The sequence below is a fragment of the Xenopus tropicalis genome, chromosome 3 (genome assembly GCF_000004195.4).
Source record: "Xenopus tropicalis strain Nigerian chromosome 3, UCB_Xtro_10.0, whole genome shotgun sequence".
NCBI lineage: Eukaryota > Metazoa > Chordata > Amphibia > Anura > Pipidae > Xenopus > Xenopus tropicalis.
In genome coordinates this window covers 111,333,819-111,351,511 of record NC_030679.2, presented here as the reverse complement: position 1 = coordinate 111,351,511, position 17,693 = coordinate 111,333,819, and the positions used below count along the sequence as shown (strand labels likewise).

The following is a 17,693-nucleotide window of genomic DNA, read 5'->3' as shown; positions in this document are numbered from 1 at the left end:
TTGGTCTTCAACTCAATTTAACTATGTATCTATGCACGTGTATCTTATAATTATTTAACAAACGAGGGTTGCAGAATAAAAAATAGGTCCCTACACAAATGAGTTTACATACAAATGTGCTGCCATAATATTTCATATATATATATTAGGAGATGTTTATTTGAATTCTTTAAATTCTTTGGCAAAGGGCATTCCCGTATTTTGGCATTTTCTGGATAGCATGTTCTGGATTGTATACCTATAAATATATTCAGTTAATTGTGGTCAATGATGTTGACATTTTCCCTGGACCTGATATATTAATTTCTTTGGAGAAATAATGCACTTTTGTAGTAATTTTCTCTTTCTTTCTTTATCCGACAGTGTCACAGTGTAATGTGACTGTACTATAAGCTGGTCATCCCATGAGGCCACTGTTCTACTATTGGATATAATTGTTGCCATAGCAGCAGTCATCACAAGCTGGCTGAGCAGTTAGTCTGTCTGCGGCCACATTAAGCATTTTACTTATACGCTTACAGAAGAAAACCATGGAAACCAGATTAAAAAAATAAAGACATCATTTCTTTTAGTTAAAACTATTCCAGTATAATTCCTTAAGTGTCATTTACGATGCAATGCGCAAAATGCAAATGTTTTCCAAGAATGCCAGCATTATTTGTACCAATGAAGCTTGTGCTCAGTGCACTAATATGGATCATCCATTTTGGTAAATAGCAAGAAAGTTGCAGTGCATGCTATTCCCACAGGTTTTATGTTACAATGCCTTTGAATGTGGTGCATGGTGATAATTATGCCATTAGCGTCTGATTCAATAAATTCAAGTCAGTTGCATCTAGTGGTAAGGGTTGGATTGGGGGTGCAGGGCCCACCGGGGCAGGGGGAGCACCGGCAAGGGTTGGGTCTGGGCCGCCGGGGCCCACTATAGCCAGGGCCACCGGGGTTTTTCTCAGTCCGACCCTGCTAGTGGTGAAACAGCCTTCAGAGCCAGGCTAGAGGATGCTCTATGCATGCACTTGCACTTTGTTAATCAGAGGAGACTAAAGGATGAATTGGCACCTTGGAACATTCAAAGGATAGTGTATTGATGCAAGTATTTTGGTTTAACAATTATTCTTTATTTAGGTCAAATGATAAATCACCTGGGCCTTGTGTTACAATCCTATATAGTAATACTATTTAAGCACTATTTTAATACTATTTAAGATTCGATTTAAGTAGCTTGGAACCTGCATTTAGAAAGCAGTGGTGAAAAGGCAGTGCTGTCCAACTACTGTGGTACCAAGGGCCGGAATGTTTCTGGCCGACCTGGTGCAGGGCTGATATCCCTGCTGTGAGCACCAACCATTTTTTCTTTTTTGTGTGCTACTATCACTAATGTAGGTATGGTCTTAAAAATGTTTGCGTTAATATGGGTGTGGTTTAAAGTGGGTGTGGTTAAAAATGGGATTGCCCAAGGCAATCAAATCATGGCACCCAGGTACATATTTTTTATTATGTTATTCCACAACCTTACTGCTCTTATTGGGAAGAACATTTCTTTCTGTTTAAATGAAAGCTTAGTTCCTTTAGTCTAAAGGGTGTCCTCTGGTTTTCTTCCCCCCCCCCCCGCTACCTGCCTATAATATAATATGTTGTACTGTATCAAATGCTTAAGTAGATCACATCCACTGCCATCCCAGCTTTCCAAGTTTTTCCTTACATGTGTGAAATAATAAAACATTACAGGGAAGAAAAACAAAACATTTAAAAGCTTGCGAGGTTATGCAGAAGTCAACGAGAGCTGTCCTAGTTATAATTTTCACTATTTAGTCAATTCCAGCTTTTTTCAAGCTTTGCAAACCGTTAAAAATTACGCAAAAGTTTAACTGAAGTAAAAAAATTTCCAAAAATTGCACAAATACGAATTTTGATAAATTCATTGTTCCATAATCTTCTGATTAATGTGGTAATATTTATAGTTCTAAAGGGTTAACACCATACAAGGAAAATGCACAACTTTTATTAGACATTCTGTTACTTACTAAAAGAAGAAACATAAAGCACCCAAAAATGTATCACCTTGTTTCATTGGTGGACATAGTATCACCCCCAGTATAGCATACCTGCACAATTGTTGTATGAAACAGAAGTGGCATTTCCAGTTGTCCACAGAAAAAAGTTACTTAATGCACATTAGCCTTAAATCTGATACACAAAAAAGGAATTATGCAGTCCCTCACCCTCAGCTGCATTACTGTAACCTAACATGTCCAACATACAGACACAAATGAAAAAAATAGAACACTACACTAACCTGATTTCTTATAAGACACTTCACAAAGATAGAAACTGTATTGGCACAAATACTATTCTTTTTACATTTTTTACCTTTCTTTCTTATTTCATTCAGCAGAAGAAAACACAAGCAGCATATCAGTAATGTGACCTAATAATCAATATACCTAACTTTAATTCAAGGTAGACTAGAGATAAAGGCTGTTAAAGATGCGAAAATCAATTCCGAAACATAAAACACATCTACAGCGTACTTGTTTTATTCCATGTGCAGCTGTTGTCAATTAGGGGTTCTCTGGAGCCCCATCCGGAGCTGCAGCTGCACCGTCTCATACATTTAACTTGGTGCGTGGCTGCTAAATAGCATTAAATCACAGTTATAGCAAAGGAATAAAATAGCCAACAAAGGATGTGCATTAGATTACTCATCCCAAACACCATTAGCAACAGTTTAATCTTGTCCGTTTTAGGGTCATTTAGTACTTAAAGGTAATTTCATAAAAAAAGTAAAATGTTTGCGTATAGTACAGGGGAATGTACATGCTAGATTTATCTGTTCTTTGTTTCCGGATAAGCTATCAGCAAACATTCTTTCCTGTGACTGCAGAGCCATGTCCAATAGGCCAAATTGCTAATATGTCCCCATGTGCGAACATTACTACTCTTGACTAAGATGATTAGCAGGGCTTTTGGAGAATAGTAGGATAACTTGGGGACCTAGGAAAAAACAGCATTTTTTTAAGAAGTACTTTATATATGCAAACTGAAATCGTAACACTTTCCAAACACATTTATAGAAACAAAAAGAGCAAAGAACCAGGGATATCATTATTTAACTGTCTCTCATTATTTCCAAATATAAAGTTCAAAATAATATTGCTTCCATTACAAACAAGATATGCAACAACACACCTTTAGCCAAACGTGTTCTCTGGCTCAAAACATACTAGACCAAACCTTTACTAACAGAAAGCTACGAAGGAGGGAAGTGCAAGGACACCAAAAAAGCTGAAAAAGAAGAATATCACTCTAAGTGGCTCGGACCTTGCTGTCTATTAAAAACAGTGTGGGAAACATCTACTATCTTTATAGCGCGGCTAAAACAAATGGAAGAAACTCACTTTAAAGCATTTCCTCTACCAAATACATTTCTCACCTTAAAAATATTATCATGTTAATTAAATACAATTATACCTTTTTTATTTACAGTATTATGTGGCTCAGTTACAAATGCAACTGCATTGATAAATATAAAGAAAGGGGGTAGCCTCAAACAAGTCTAAAATCCTATTCTATCTTCTGGTAACTAAATAATTCTGAAGGCACATTATATGCAATTCCATTTGGCACAACTCAGCACATGGCTGTAATCACACTCAATACTGAGCTGCAATTGTAAATGAACCTTAGTTTATGATATTTCCCTATACAAGCAGGCCCGGATTTGTGGCGAGGCCACAAAGGCCCGGGCCTAGGGCGGCAAAAACTTAGGGGGTGGCATGTCACCCCGCCGCAGCGCAATTGTAAAATTTTGCTCCCGTACGGAGCAATAGGGACCTCTCCCCACTGCTCCGTATGGGACTCTTACTGTTCCCCCATGCGTGCTCGGCAGTGGGGAGAGGAGGGTGTTCGCACATGCGCGGGGGGGTAGGGGGGGCGTAGAATGGGGCGGCCTCGGGGCGCCCCCATTAGAAATCCGGCACTGTATACAAGCTAGCAGCAAACCTTAGGGGCTGTATAATTACAAACTGTAAATCTGTAGTGATCATTGAATCTGTTACGAAAAATAAGCAAAATGCTACTTTTTTTTATGCACACATTTTTTTCTCACTCCAAATATATCCAAAGTTAAAAACAGATTATATTTAGCAGTGCTGTCCAACTTCTGTGGTACTGAGGGCCAGAATTTTGAGTATGAGTAGGCAGAGTATTGCACACACAGGCAGGGTAGGGCAGGCATAGTATGGCACACATAGGAAGCATTGGGCAGGCAGAGTATGGCACACACAGACAGGATATGGTACACACAGACAGGATAGGGTACACACAGACAGGATAGGGTACAGCAGGGCAGGCAGAGTAGGGAAGGATACAGGGAAACCTATCATATATTATGCAAGTAACTAATCATGACTACTCCAAGATGAACAGATTTTACTGTACTATGTGACACAGTGCCGGGGCTGCTCCCACAGTCTGTGTGTGTGTGTGTGTGTGTGTGTGTGTGTGAACAATGCAGGGTCTTACAGGTGTAAGCAATGGACCAGTTGGACAGCACTAATTTAGAGAATGCACATTCTATATTTATAATGGCAACCAGTTTATAGTTTCCATGTATATTGGTCTTGGAGCTTGGACCTATTTGTTCCAAAATTAAAAGGCATTATAGTGGCTGCAAGAACATGTTTTTAGTATTTATCACACCAAAGAATGTTTAAGATATGTTTTAAAACAAATTGCACATTATTGTTTAATTATTTTTATGGTCTTAAAGTACAGAAGAGGTAAAGGTAAATAAGACAAACTTCCAGTTAGCCATGCATAAAACTAACCCTCTTCAAAATATCACCCTATATCTCATTCATCACCTTACATAATACAGTTCATCACCCTAAATCCCCAGTCATCTGCATCCTTATTGATTTCTGCTTGATTTATTTTCGCTGTCCCTTTCTTCGAAAGGTTCCCACACACACACCAGTTTTCTTTCTGCTGCGTCTTGTGTACTGTATATGTCTGTCTCTGCTTCTACCAGCTTGGCTTCTTCATTCCTTAAGCTGGCCATAAATAAATAAATACTCCCGAGCCTGACTGATATCAGTGTACTATGGACATTAGTTAGTTCCAGAAAATGTAACTTGCACATTGTCTAGTGAGTAAGAAGTTGAGCTGTATCTCTTCTTCATTTTCTGCTGTGCCAATTGGTCATGGCACTCTGCACAAATGATTGGAACTATAGGAAGTTGGTCATACCCTGTATGCTCTCCATCTGATGGGGTGTAGTGGTATATGGTCAGCCCATAAATGGCCACTCTTCGTCTGTCTTCTGCCACACACTACTTGTTTATATTCATTACTCTTTATTTTCCTCTGATTCCAGTCTTATTATATTTTTCTGCCTGCATTTAATATTCTATGGTGCTAATTTCTCCTTTTGCCTCTATCAATCCTCCATATACTGACACTCATATTCAAATGGAAGTTCCTTTTTATCCTCTTTTCTTTCTCATAATTTAAAATGAAGCTGAATGATTTAATTTATTTTCTTGTATTATTCAGTTCAAAGAAGTCAGTTTTTACCATTCGCTATCTGCATATTTATAGTGAGTGCTATGTGTTGGAGCAGCCATTTTTGTTTGACAAGGAAACAACCTCCTCAGTTTCTAACGCAGTGCTTATGTTTGGGGTGTTTATTACTTTCCTGGATATCCCAGGAACTACATGAATAACTGCAATCTTGCTATAAGCGAAGTAGAGCATGACCAAGGTTGAACATAAAGAAAGGGGGTAGCATCAAACACTATCTTCTTGTAACCAAATAATCATGAAAATGGGAAATATATACCTGCTTTGTAATGAGCAATAATTTCTGAAAGAACAATTGTTTAGAATTGGGAGTATTAGTGTTTTTTACTCAGGCTAAACAAACCATTCTGGTTTCAAACTCCTTAACATGCTCCTGTCTCCTTTTATTAATTACCCACTGCTTCTCTTTTTTCTTATTCATCTGCCTACATATGGCATATACTAAATAAATTAGAATGCATTTCATAAGGAAAAAAAAAATCCACAAATAATAGCGAACTTGCTGAAGCGTCTCTAACATAAACTAATGTATAAGTTCTTGTAGTCAGTTGTCAGAATCCATAAATAATAAAATACATTTTAAAGATATATACTAACTTGAACAAAGTGACTTTTTCATTTGTTGAAATACATGCACTGCTAATGGAAAAATGTATGTAAGAGTTATTCAGCAGTGAGAATCTATAAAACTCATTACATTAGAGCAATACAGAAAATATAATATATTTATGTAAACATTTTACATGTACACTAGGGAAGGCAGGCTGCGGCCTGCTACATGTTGTTAAACTAAATCTCCTAGTGCCTAGTGATAGCATTTATCTGTTGGTGCAGTTGCATCCCACATTCTGATATTAAATATATATTCTTTCTTTTCACTTCAGGGAGCCGCCAATATATGGTGCTCACCGCTCGCGTGCATCCTGGTGAGAGTAATGCCAGCTGGGTGATGAAAGGAACCTTGGAATTTTTAACAAGCAATGACCCCATAGCGGAGATCCTGCGGGAAATGTTTATCTTCAAGATTGTCCCAATGCTGAACCCAGATGGAGTAATCAATGGAAAGTAAGGGAAACATTTGTGTTTGTATGTTGTCTAACATAATTAGCAATCAGATGTACTGTACATAAAGCACCAGGCATGTTCTGCAGGGCTGTTTAATTACAGGAAGAGACAAACTGCTGCAAATAAATAAATGCAAATTGTTAACGGCACCACAAAATATCTGTTCTCATAGAAATGCTACATCCCATTTAATGATGCCAGCAGTCTGTCTGTCTGTCATCTATCTGTCTATCCTTGCCACCTGTCCAATTTTCACCAGGACAGCACAGTTTTTGAAAGGGCTGTTTGGGTAAAACAGAATGTGAATTGGATGGTGTGGTGATTATGCAACTGTTGAAGTCCGTGTCATAACCCCCCCACCCCGGACATTGTAGACATCCACCAGTCCCCAACGTCATTGATCCCATACCCTGCGTGGACCACAAAACAGAAAAAGGTGGCAACCTTAAATCCATCTATTATCTAACTCAAAAAGTGAAAGTTGTGCTCACCCCTTAACAATTTTAATTAGACGGGGTTGCAATGAGGGTGTGACCGCAAAATATAGACAAAGACAAGAGATCCTCTGTACTGACCCATTATCAATATCTATAAAACATTAAAGTGGGGGATTACATAGGAATGACTGAAGAGAGGACTCTAAATAGTCAGTGAGGCTGCTGGGATTTAATAAATACATTTAGGAAGGCAGAGAATACCAAATGTACCAGAAAACGCTTGGCTGCTTTCCCTGCCTAGTGGTTAAAAAAAGGGGCCAAAGCTGTTTCAAATTCCAACAGTGAGTCCCAGTATCTCAGCTGCCTAGATATATGTGCTATATTACACCCTTACCTGTCACGCACTAGTGAATAGTAGTGTAGAAGGAAATAGAATTTATGAAAATATGATATGTAATAAACACAGCTATTTCTATATTTCTGCATTTCTGGACCATGAGAAAAATGCTGATATAATTAGCTGTTAAAAATAAAATGAGACCAGATAGACTACAGCAGACTTTAATGGTTTCCAAACTAATCTAACAGAAATAAATATAGGCCAATTTGCCTTTGGGAACAGCTTGAGTTATTTTCTAATTTGAAGTTAAAGTTTTTTTCTTGTTTGTGTGCTGGTATATACTCTAACAGATGTTTGCCTGTGTATCTGTATACCTTCTAATCATGCATTCATTTAAAAAAACAAAAAAAACAAATACATTCAGCAAAGGGGCACGCTGCCTCTCTAACATAAACATTGGAACAAACAGTTTTTTTAGTTTACCTGGCACTAGTTGAACAATTATAGTTAATGCTGTAGAGAAACATTCAGCCTGTCTCTTTAATTGATCTCTATGTAAAAGACAGTTTGATCTTTCAGTATTACCTTCTAAAAACCCAACAGCCTTGCAGCAGTTTGTGTCTTGCATTCAGGTTTATAATTAAACTGCTACAGAACTGCATTTCTGTCACCATAAACATCAATAATAGATAGTGTATAATGATATGAGTCTGTTGCTAAAGGAAAAAGTTTTAAATATTCCCTTCCCAGATGCATCACATTAAAAAAATAGAATCCAAACTGTGACAATTGTAGAATCAAAATTTTCTGTTCACTGATTAACTAGTTTGCTTTATTTATACTTGCACACAATGATGGCTATAGAGTAATGTGTTTTATATGAAATGTGAAAAGCTTAAACTTTGGAGACTTATCAATTGAAACATTTAAATGAAATCAAATTGGTAGCTGATCTCAAATTTTGGGAAATTTTAATTTTTTGATCTTAAATTTTTTAGAGACTTATCAATTAAATAATGCAGTAATAACAACATTGACATTTCTTTGTGACAGTGGCATAATTACCAGGGGTGCAGAGGGTGTGAGAGCACCCTGGCCTACACTCTTATGGGGCCTATTGTAGACATGCTGGGGCCAGTCCAGAGGGTGGGGGGCTGTAGCTATGCCACTGCTTTGTAATAATTAAAAATACAAACAACAACAAAAATAGGGACAGTGAGATAGCACTTTTAGTAAAATTTTGATTTCACTAAAACCTTAGTATTTGGCAACAGTAAAAACCCTTAATACAGTGGTTCCTAACCATTTTTTTCTGGAATAGGAACTCCTGCCATATGAATACATTTGATTCCCATTTTAATAGATTATTTTTTGAGAGAGGTATCTGTAAAAGTATGTTACATTTTACTCCAATACCAAGGGGCACATTTACTAAGCCACGAATGGGCTGAATGCGTCTGATTGCGATTTTTTCGGCGTCTTTACGACTTTTTCGTTACCTATACGATTTGAGCGAAAAAATGTGAGTTTTTCGTAGCCATTCTGAAAGTTGCGCAAAATCTGGCGATTTTTCGTAGCGTTAAAACTTGCGCAAAAAGTTGTGCTTTTTTCGTAGAGTTAAAACTTGCGCGAAACGTCGCACCTTTTAAGTTTTAACGCTACGAAAAAATCGGCAGATTTTGTGCAACTTTCGGAATGGCTACGAAAAACTCTCGTTTTTTCGCACAAATCGTATTGGTAACGAAAAAATCGTAAAGACGCCGAAAAAATCGCAAAAAATACGAAAAAGTCGCAAAATGTACGTTTTCAAATCGGAATTTTTCCAATTCGGAAACTTTTTTTTTGTTGTAACTCTTGTAACTTTTAATTACACATAGTCAATTTTAGTCACAAGCTATTGTTCCACATGTTCAACTTTTAATGGCATTGGCAATGTATATTATTTTTGAAGAGGGCACAACACTAACCCATGCAGTGATTAGGCTAATAGTCAAAAGACTGGATCGATGAATCTAAGGCAGTTAGCCAAATGTGGTCACAGACTGTACAGAAAAGAGAAAATCACATCTGGACCGTATCTGGATCACTGGGAACACCATTCAATATGAATACGTCAATATGTGCAGGCTAATAGAGCCTGCTCTTGGGCTCAATCATTTTTTAAAAAATATCCCCCACCTGTGATAGGCCAGTTGCACCAGGAGGATGTGCTTCTGATGTAGGAGCAGTGGATGCGCTTTTATACAGAAGTATTTTAACACTTTACAATCAAGCATATTTTGCTTTCATATGAAGGTAACTAACTAGGAAACCCAAAATCATTAGGTTTAACTATTTGTGTCATTATTTATTTTGAAAGTAGCTAGTTAGGAATAATTTACAAAATATTGATTAGGGTACCTGAAATAAAGGGTACTAACCCATGTTTCTATTATTATACATATATTATATATTTTCCTTTAAAAAACAGTAGTCATACCTGATGGCAAATCATTTGAGGTGCAAATAAACACTCACAGTAGGTTTTGCCGCCCATAGATAGTGCCAACACCTTGGGGTATTTTTATATATATTACCGGTGATGATGCCCAGGGCAACCAATCAGCAATAAGATTTCAAAAGTTATAAAGCCAAATCAAAGCATCTGATTGGCTGCTATGACCAACACCACTGGTAATGTTTTACTCCACTTTTTACACATAAATATACCCCCTTGTGTGCCGATAGTTCTGATTGCATGTACCCGTTACAGAAAATAATTTCTATTATTCTGAAATATCTCCTCATATTACAAAATTACTGTTGAAATAGCTTTATTTGTAAGTGCTGGTGAAAAGGCAAAGATCAGGGATTTCTCTAATTTACACATAATTTGTTAACAGATTATGAAGCTAACTTTTTAAATAGAATGTGATTAAAGCAACCACATCAGCGTTCAGCATATTAATTCCCAAACTCCTTCTTCAAGTTTTCAGTGAAACAGAAAAGCCAAGGAAAATATCTGTATGGCAAATTATGTCTAGTGAAGAAAAAAAACTTCTTTGTGGTGCTGTCAGGAACAGTTTTCCACATGTCAAATTGCCATCTGACTTCAGGTCAGGGCAGATTGTAAGATTTGGGGTTATTTTTTGCAAATGATAGTTCACATGATTTGTATCAATTGGTATGCATTTTAATGCACAATTAATACAATTACATTAACCTTGTAACCCCACTGAGCCAATGTTGTGAAGGAAGTATGGGATCCCTTATCCGGAAACCCATTATCCAGAAAGTTCCGAATTACGGAAAGGCCATCTCCCATAGACTCCATTTTAAGGAAATAATTCTAATTTTTAAAAATGATTTCATATTTCTCTAATAATAAAACAGTACATTGTACTTGATCCCAACTAAGATATAATTAATCCTTATTGGAGGCAAAACAAGCCTATTGGTTTCATTCAATTTTTAAATGATTTTTTAGCAGACTTAAGTTATGGAGAACCAAATTACAGAAAAATCCCTTATCCGGAAAACCCCAGGTCCAGAGCATTCTGGATAACAGGTCCTATACCTGTAGTTGGGCCCTACCCTAAATGATTCGAAGGCAAGCTTCAAGTTATCAAATACAGTAGTATTTCCAACATTTCCTTCCAAAACCAAAGATATAATAATGAAGTTGGTTGTTCTATTGTTGCTACAACAGTCTCTACTCTTTTATGTGAGAGTTTTCCCATTAAATTTATAAATGTTGATTGAGTTTAGCCACAAGTACATTAGTGAAGTTTGGAACTGATACAGGAGAGATCTGGCCTTGCTGGTGTTGACTCAGTACAGGACAGTCAGTTTTCTTCTACTTCTATTGTAGCAAAGCAGTTCTGTATGGGGCTTATACGTGAGGGTGTTAGAATGTAAAATCAGGAATGGGCTCTCCACAAACTGTTGCTGCAGAACAGGAGCATGGTATTGTCAAAAATGGCATTGTGCATTGTAATGTTGAGGATTGTTTCCTTTGGAACAATGGGTCACTAGCCAAGCCTATTAAAAAACCCAAAATATTACTACTCCTCCAATTAACTCCAAAAGTTTCTATTATGAATTCAGGGAGGTAGCACTCCCCTGGCATTTGGCATACTCAGAGGTGTATGTTAGACTCTGAGGTGGTTACTAGTGATTTGGGAATTTGGGAAACACGGGTGCCAAAAATCCTTTTTGACGTGTGCACCTTTTTTTAAGCGTGTGGCTTTTTTTTTTACACAATTGCACCTATTTTGATGCACCCTTTTTTGCCGTGCCCGCCCCTATTTTGACTTGATCTTGAATTTTCCCTGCAAAATTTCACTGAAGTTTTGCGAAACAATTAATTTAAGTATATCATGCACCCATGAAATGTAATACAAAAGGTGTAAAGGATGTTAATAGCTTTGCATTTAAAAAATATGAATGGAAAGAGACATTAGAATAAACCTTCCATGAGCTGCTTCATTGAAAATGGTGCTCAGTCAGTGAACTTAGATCCCCTTTGGAGGATAAAAACAGCATTTAGATTTTATTGAAAATAGAAAGGCCAGGTAACCCATCTGCTCACAAAGCAGTTTCAAAAGCACTTGGTAACAATATTCACTATTCATAAAACCGAAAAAGTATTAGAACAGTCTATTGTCTCGGGTAATATATATCAATATGTTACAGCGTATCATAAACCAGGCACCTTTTCTATTAGTTTTAAAGCCAGGGTTCCCTGGAGTTCTAAATGACATTTCACATTTTATACTGCCATTCAGCATCTCATAAGAATTAAAATGTTCCTCTTCATGACTATATATCTAACAAGATTTATTAAGGCAGACTAAGAATAAATACATTGAACCAGAATATCTCTAATGTTAAAGCATGACTTACGCACAAAAGACTTTGATTGGCTTTATGTAACTTTACCCTATATAGCCTTTATTAATAGACTCCTCTATTATTTCTACATTCAGACATATTTCTTACCAAGTAATGGTAGGACTGTCCTAATGCTCCTTTATTACAGGGTCTATGAGAACACCTTGTATTGCTGTTGTGTAGTTAACAGGACAATGAATAAAAAAACAGAAATTATATTATATTATATATACACTTCTTACGCTACAGGTTTACATTTAGTTATTATTGCTATTCTTAAATATAGTTACTAATCGTATGCACCACCATAGGTTGTCTGTAGTAATGAGCCTTTCTCTGTAATGGTGCAGTCTATGTTTGGTACCTTGGATTACGGTAACTGATAGTAAGTAACTTGGGGCTGCCCCCCTGGGAAGGGGGATAGCTTTTACAATTTACAATTACAGTGAAATTTGGAGTTTAACTATTTACACAGGATAGGGCACACGTCAAATAATAGCTGAAAATGTTGTATGTATGTGTTACATTGCTGAGAGGTTATTATTGTGTTTATTTAACATTGCCTGGAAGTGGCATATTATGAGGGAATTTTTAGTGATTTATATTAGAAATCAAATAAATTGAAAGTATGAATCTAAATCCACATATTGTGCAAATCAAAGTGAGTGATGGTTCTAAAGGTCCCTTGGACCGATTCGTCAGCTAATCGGCCCGTGTATGGGCAGAACTGAGTGGCCTGGCCGACCGATATCTGGCCTGAAATTGTCCAGATCTCGATCGGCCAGGTTAGAAAATCCAGTCGGATCGGGGACCACATCAGCTCGTTGATGCGGTCCCAGAACCGACTGCCCCATGGCCGCAAATGTAATTTGATCGTTTGGCTCCAGGGCCAAACGATCGGATTATTTTTTTTTTTAGCTACTTGCTACCTGATATTGCCCACCCGTAGGTGGGGATATCAGGTGAAGATACGCTTGCTTGGTGACATCGCCAAGCGAGCGGATCTTATAGTGTATGGGGACCTTAAGGCCTCTCCAACTAGAACAATACCCTAATGAGCATGTGGTTTTTATACACACTTAGGGCAAAATAACAGCTGTAATTGTCAGTCTATGGCTTTTCCAGAACATTGTTATTGGCATGATGGGAGCAGTAGTCCAGGAACAGAGGCTGGTGTGGCCCAACACAATTGTACAGATATAAAGCTCTTCCTAGATACTGTTTTTACTTAACTACTCACATTGGCCTGTATATATAAGTCTCTACAACCACAATGTTCCTGTTTGTAAGAGTGTGCTTATTCTGGCTTATCTTTTCATATGGCATATTAGCAGTAATGTCTCAGTTATGAATAACACTGAATAAAATACTGACAGGACTGAAGGGAAGAGTAACTGTGAACATATGTTAATTAATAAATATTCCCACTGTTATATTGCACCTTTCTCTTTTAACAAGATACACTAATTCCAAAGAAACAGTGCACCCTGGTGAGCTTACAATCAAATGGAGATAAAAGTGCAGAACAGATGTATTTTGCCTCCATTCACAGTGCAAGTAACCTCAAATAATAGATCTTGAAAAGTGCTTTCTACTGCCAGATATTCCTGCTACACAGCTTATTCATTTTGAAAAGTGAAAAGATTTCAGTGCAATAATGTTCAAATGCCGTATACACTTCCAAAAATGAGCTTACCTAGTAATTTTGTGGCTTCAGCAAGAGAGGTTAGATGGGCGTAGATGGCATTTACTGAAATCAAAATGTTTTTTTCCTGCTATCCAGAAAAATGAAACTCTACAATTTTATGTACATGGCATTGGTTATCATCACTGTAATGAAATCTTTATCTGACAGAAAGCAGGGCTGTGCATTGATCAGGGCAGGACCCATACACATTTTGCTATCCATCTTGCATATGGATTCTTTTACTATCGCTGAGTAAAATGATGCATCTAGAATGCCACTTTCCATCCATAAATTGGTTCTTTTTCCCTTTGCTTGAGCTCCCTGTAGTGTTTAAATCATTTAAATACTGCTACGTCACACCTGGCTTAATTTAATGTGCAAGACGTTAAGGAAAAAATGGAAACTCAGCATTTGAGTTTCTCAAACAAGCTGTAATGTGGAAATGATAGTCTGTTGTATTTAAAAAAAAATGATGCATTGGGGCGGTCCAAAAATCGACATTGACATATGGAGAGGGTGATGCTAGTTGGATTGAGGCTGTTCTGTGATAAATGACACAATCTGTCAAAGAACATCTGTTATCTATCATGTTGGCTGCTTCTTAATGCACAAGAAGAAAGGCAAAAGAGGGGACTGCAAATATACAGTACCAAAGGATAAACGCAAGATGATCTGCTGTCCTTAATGGGGATAAATAAATAAAATGGCTTGCATTTGGTAACTTTTTGGCACTTATTAGGCCCTAATGTTTGTCTTCATGCCCTAGATATAATGTATTTATAGGTTGTTGCTAGAGATGAATTTGCAGTGATTTAAACCAGATTACCAGATAAGTGTCCAATTATGTATCATACATAATAGACCAATTTAGCCGGATCTTTACACAGGAGGGCTCATGTAGGGCAGTCAGTTAAATAAGCAAAAGCATAATGTAAAGTGCTGTGTAAATTTCTGGCACTATAGAAATAATAAATTAAGAGCAGTAGGTGATATTTAATTTTATTATAAAGAAGTGTTCCATTGTGGTTGCTGTTCCTATTGAATACCTCCTGACTGTTCCTTTTTAGTGGTGTAACATGGAACTCACCAGCCATACATGTAATAGGTAATAAACCTAAGATCAGAACAAATAATAATACCTACCAGTTACTTTTACAACTCTTCAACAAAGGCTTCCGATAGTTGTCTCTATCTCAAGGTTTTTAACATTGCACTATTATATTAGTATGCAACACAAATTCTTTCACAGGTCTCTCAGCCCACCTGTCCAATACTCCATTGCTCAGGTGTCACCACTTCCAAGCAGATTATTCCTTAAGGTACTAAGTTTACAGGTACTGATCCTCACCTAGCCAGTTCTGTCCCTGATAGTCTACAACTCAAGTAATTTGCAGTAGTTACTTCTTGCTGAAAAGTGAATTAAAATATTACAGTAGCCCCAATCACACATGTGCCAGATCCCTACTTTGGACATATAGAGGTACTACCACTACTCAATTCAACCAATCAAACCTACATCTTGTAGAACACAGAAAGGTCCCATCTAAGAGATAACTGCTTGTATGGAAAAGCAGGCTTCCCTTACCTAATAGGAGTTCTTTCAAAGAAAGTAATACTATAACACATATACATCTTTCCCCTAGAACGGGGCAGTCCTGGATTGAAGACACTCCCCAAAATGAAAAGGGTTAGTTAAATAAAGGTGGGCAAGTTTGAGGTTTTTTTTTGGAGTGGGCAAGGTGTATCTTGATCTAGATTTTTGTCACTGTTTTTAATTTGAAAATGTTGTTGATTGGGGGACTTTAAAATGTGGTTGAACTTGATTGTAAAAACGATGATAGATTGTAAAAACTATGATAGGTTCTCTGCTCTGCTTAACTACTAATTTACTTAACTACTAAAATCTATTGTAGAACTTTGTACATGAAAACTAAAGACAAATCCCAAAAAGGGATTACAATACTCACAAAACAAGCAGATAAAGAACAACAGCTAATATGGGTGCACTCAAGGAACCCAGACATGTTGTACTATTCTGCCTGTTACAGGTATCCTTCACAAGCGTACATAAGTAGCGCTTTATAAATAAAAATATACATACATACATACAAGAGAGATCCCTGAGTTACTAGTTTGCCAACAGATTTTACTGCACAAGGTTTCTAGAGCTCCCACAAAGACAGACAAGGGTGCCACAAGTATGTATAAAAGTAATATATTGAGGTTGGACATTATACAGACAATTATTATTCTACAGACAAATATGAATAATCAGAAGCCACACAAAGGTCACACAGAAGCAAGCAGGACACAGGAGGAAATGTAGATAGAGACTGGAGCAAAAACCAAAAGCCAAAAATAAGTAGAAATAAGTAGGAAAACAGGAGTACAAGCCAGGAAATAGGACTGCAAACTTCTTAGAAGACCTATAAAGCACAAGACTGGGTTTTTAAAGGCAAGGGGCAGGGAGGTAACTGACAATGAGCTGCCTGTGTTAACTAAGACACAAGAGCTTGGAACATAGATTGCAATAGCAGGTATTTAGTTTGTATGAGAAAACCAGAAGCATGTGGCCTTTGCAGAACAAAGGTATGGCAAGAAACCAAGAGACCACAAGGCTCTATATTTAAGTCTGTAATTCAATCAAGTACCCTCCAATCAAGTTTTTGATAGATTTGAAAGCAAATGAAGAGTTTACTGAAGAGGATAAATATAGGTTTGGTGTCTACAGAATTGGAGTGACCAATGTACTGTATGCTGTAAAATAAAGAAATGTGACAGATATGAGTGTAATGAAGTCAGTTATATAAGTAGTAATGTCACCTGGAAGTTAATTAGGTGGTAGAAAGCACAGAAGAGTCAACCTTTAATAGTCATAAAGTTAAAAAAATGTGGAGAGTATTAGCAAGGTAGAGTGCAGAGACTAAACACAGTTCTATAATAAATGCTGGAAATCTGGCCCTTAAAATAATTAGGGTAAATGCAGAGACAGTTCAAGTGTTTATACTGACATATGATCTGTAACGATAAAAAGCTCAAGAAATAAAATGTAACATTTATTGCTCTTTAAACGCATACAAATTGTAAAACCTTTTGGATGTATACATTTTGGGTTCTATGCTAAGAATTGATGAGATTTGTAATAATAATAATAATAACATAAATCAGGGAAAGTGCAAATGTTTATCTGATTAATGGCTATGCTGTCTCTAGTTTATAATGAAAACCTGAAGCCAATGTGTTTCCCTCCTCTGGCAGTTGCTGATTTTCTAGGGTTGTGGGGCAACGCGTTAATGCAGAGTCACATTCAGCACAAAGGACTAACTGAAAGCATGTTATGCATTTTCTTTAACATCAGAATCATGATCTCAGCCCCCAATGCATTCCATTAATTTAGACATGCATACTACAGGAGAAATACTGTCTTAGCTGGCTAATAATTACAGTATTAGCTGGGGTTTTATTATTTTCTTGCCTACAGCATGAGTTAAGTTTCCCAGCAAGCTGTGCAGTAAAGCCACTTAGGGCAGTACCCAACTTCACTCACCATTCAGATCACTTACTGGAAATTGCATTTGTTTCTGCTGACCAGTTATTTTCTTGTCCACAATGATCATATGCAGCCTCACATTTCACACCTTAAACACTTCTTATCCATTACACAAAAGGTGATGTATTGAATTATAGATTTCTTGGTCTAGAGGACATA

At 37.0% G+C, this 17,693-nt stretch overlaps 1 protein-coding gene across 1 annotated transcript in view; it reads left to right on the top strand.

Moving 5' to 3' along the window:
- agbl1 (ATP/GTP binding protein-like 1) overlaps window positions 1-17,693 on the top strand; it is a 247,638-nt gene that overhangs the window by 92,451 nt on the left and 137,494 nt on the right. The window contains exon 18 of the mRNA XM_002933316.4: window positions 6,468-6,648. Coding sequence (XP_002933362.2) covers window positions 6,468-6,648 — 181 coding nt within the window. The remainder of the gene's footprint in view (window positions 1-6,467; window positions 6,649-17,693) is intronic.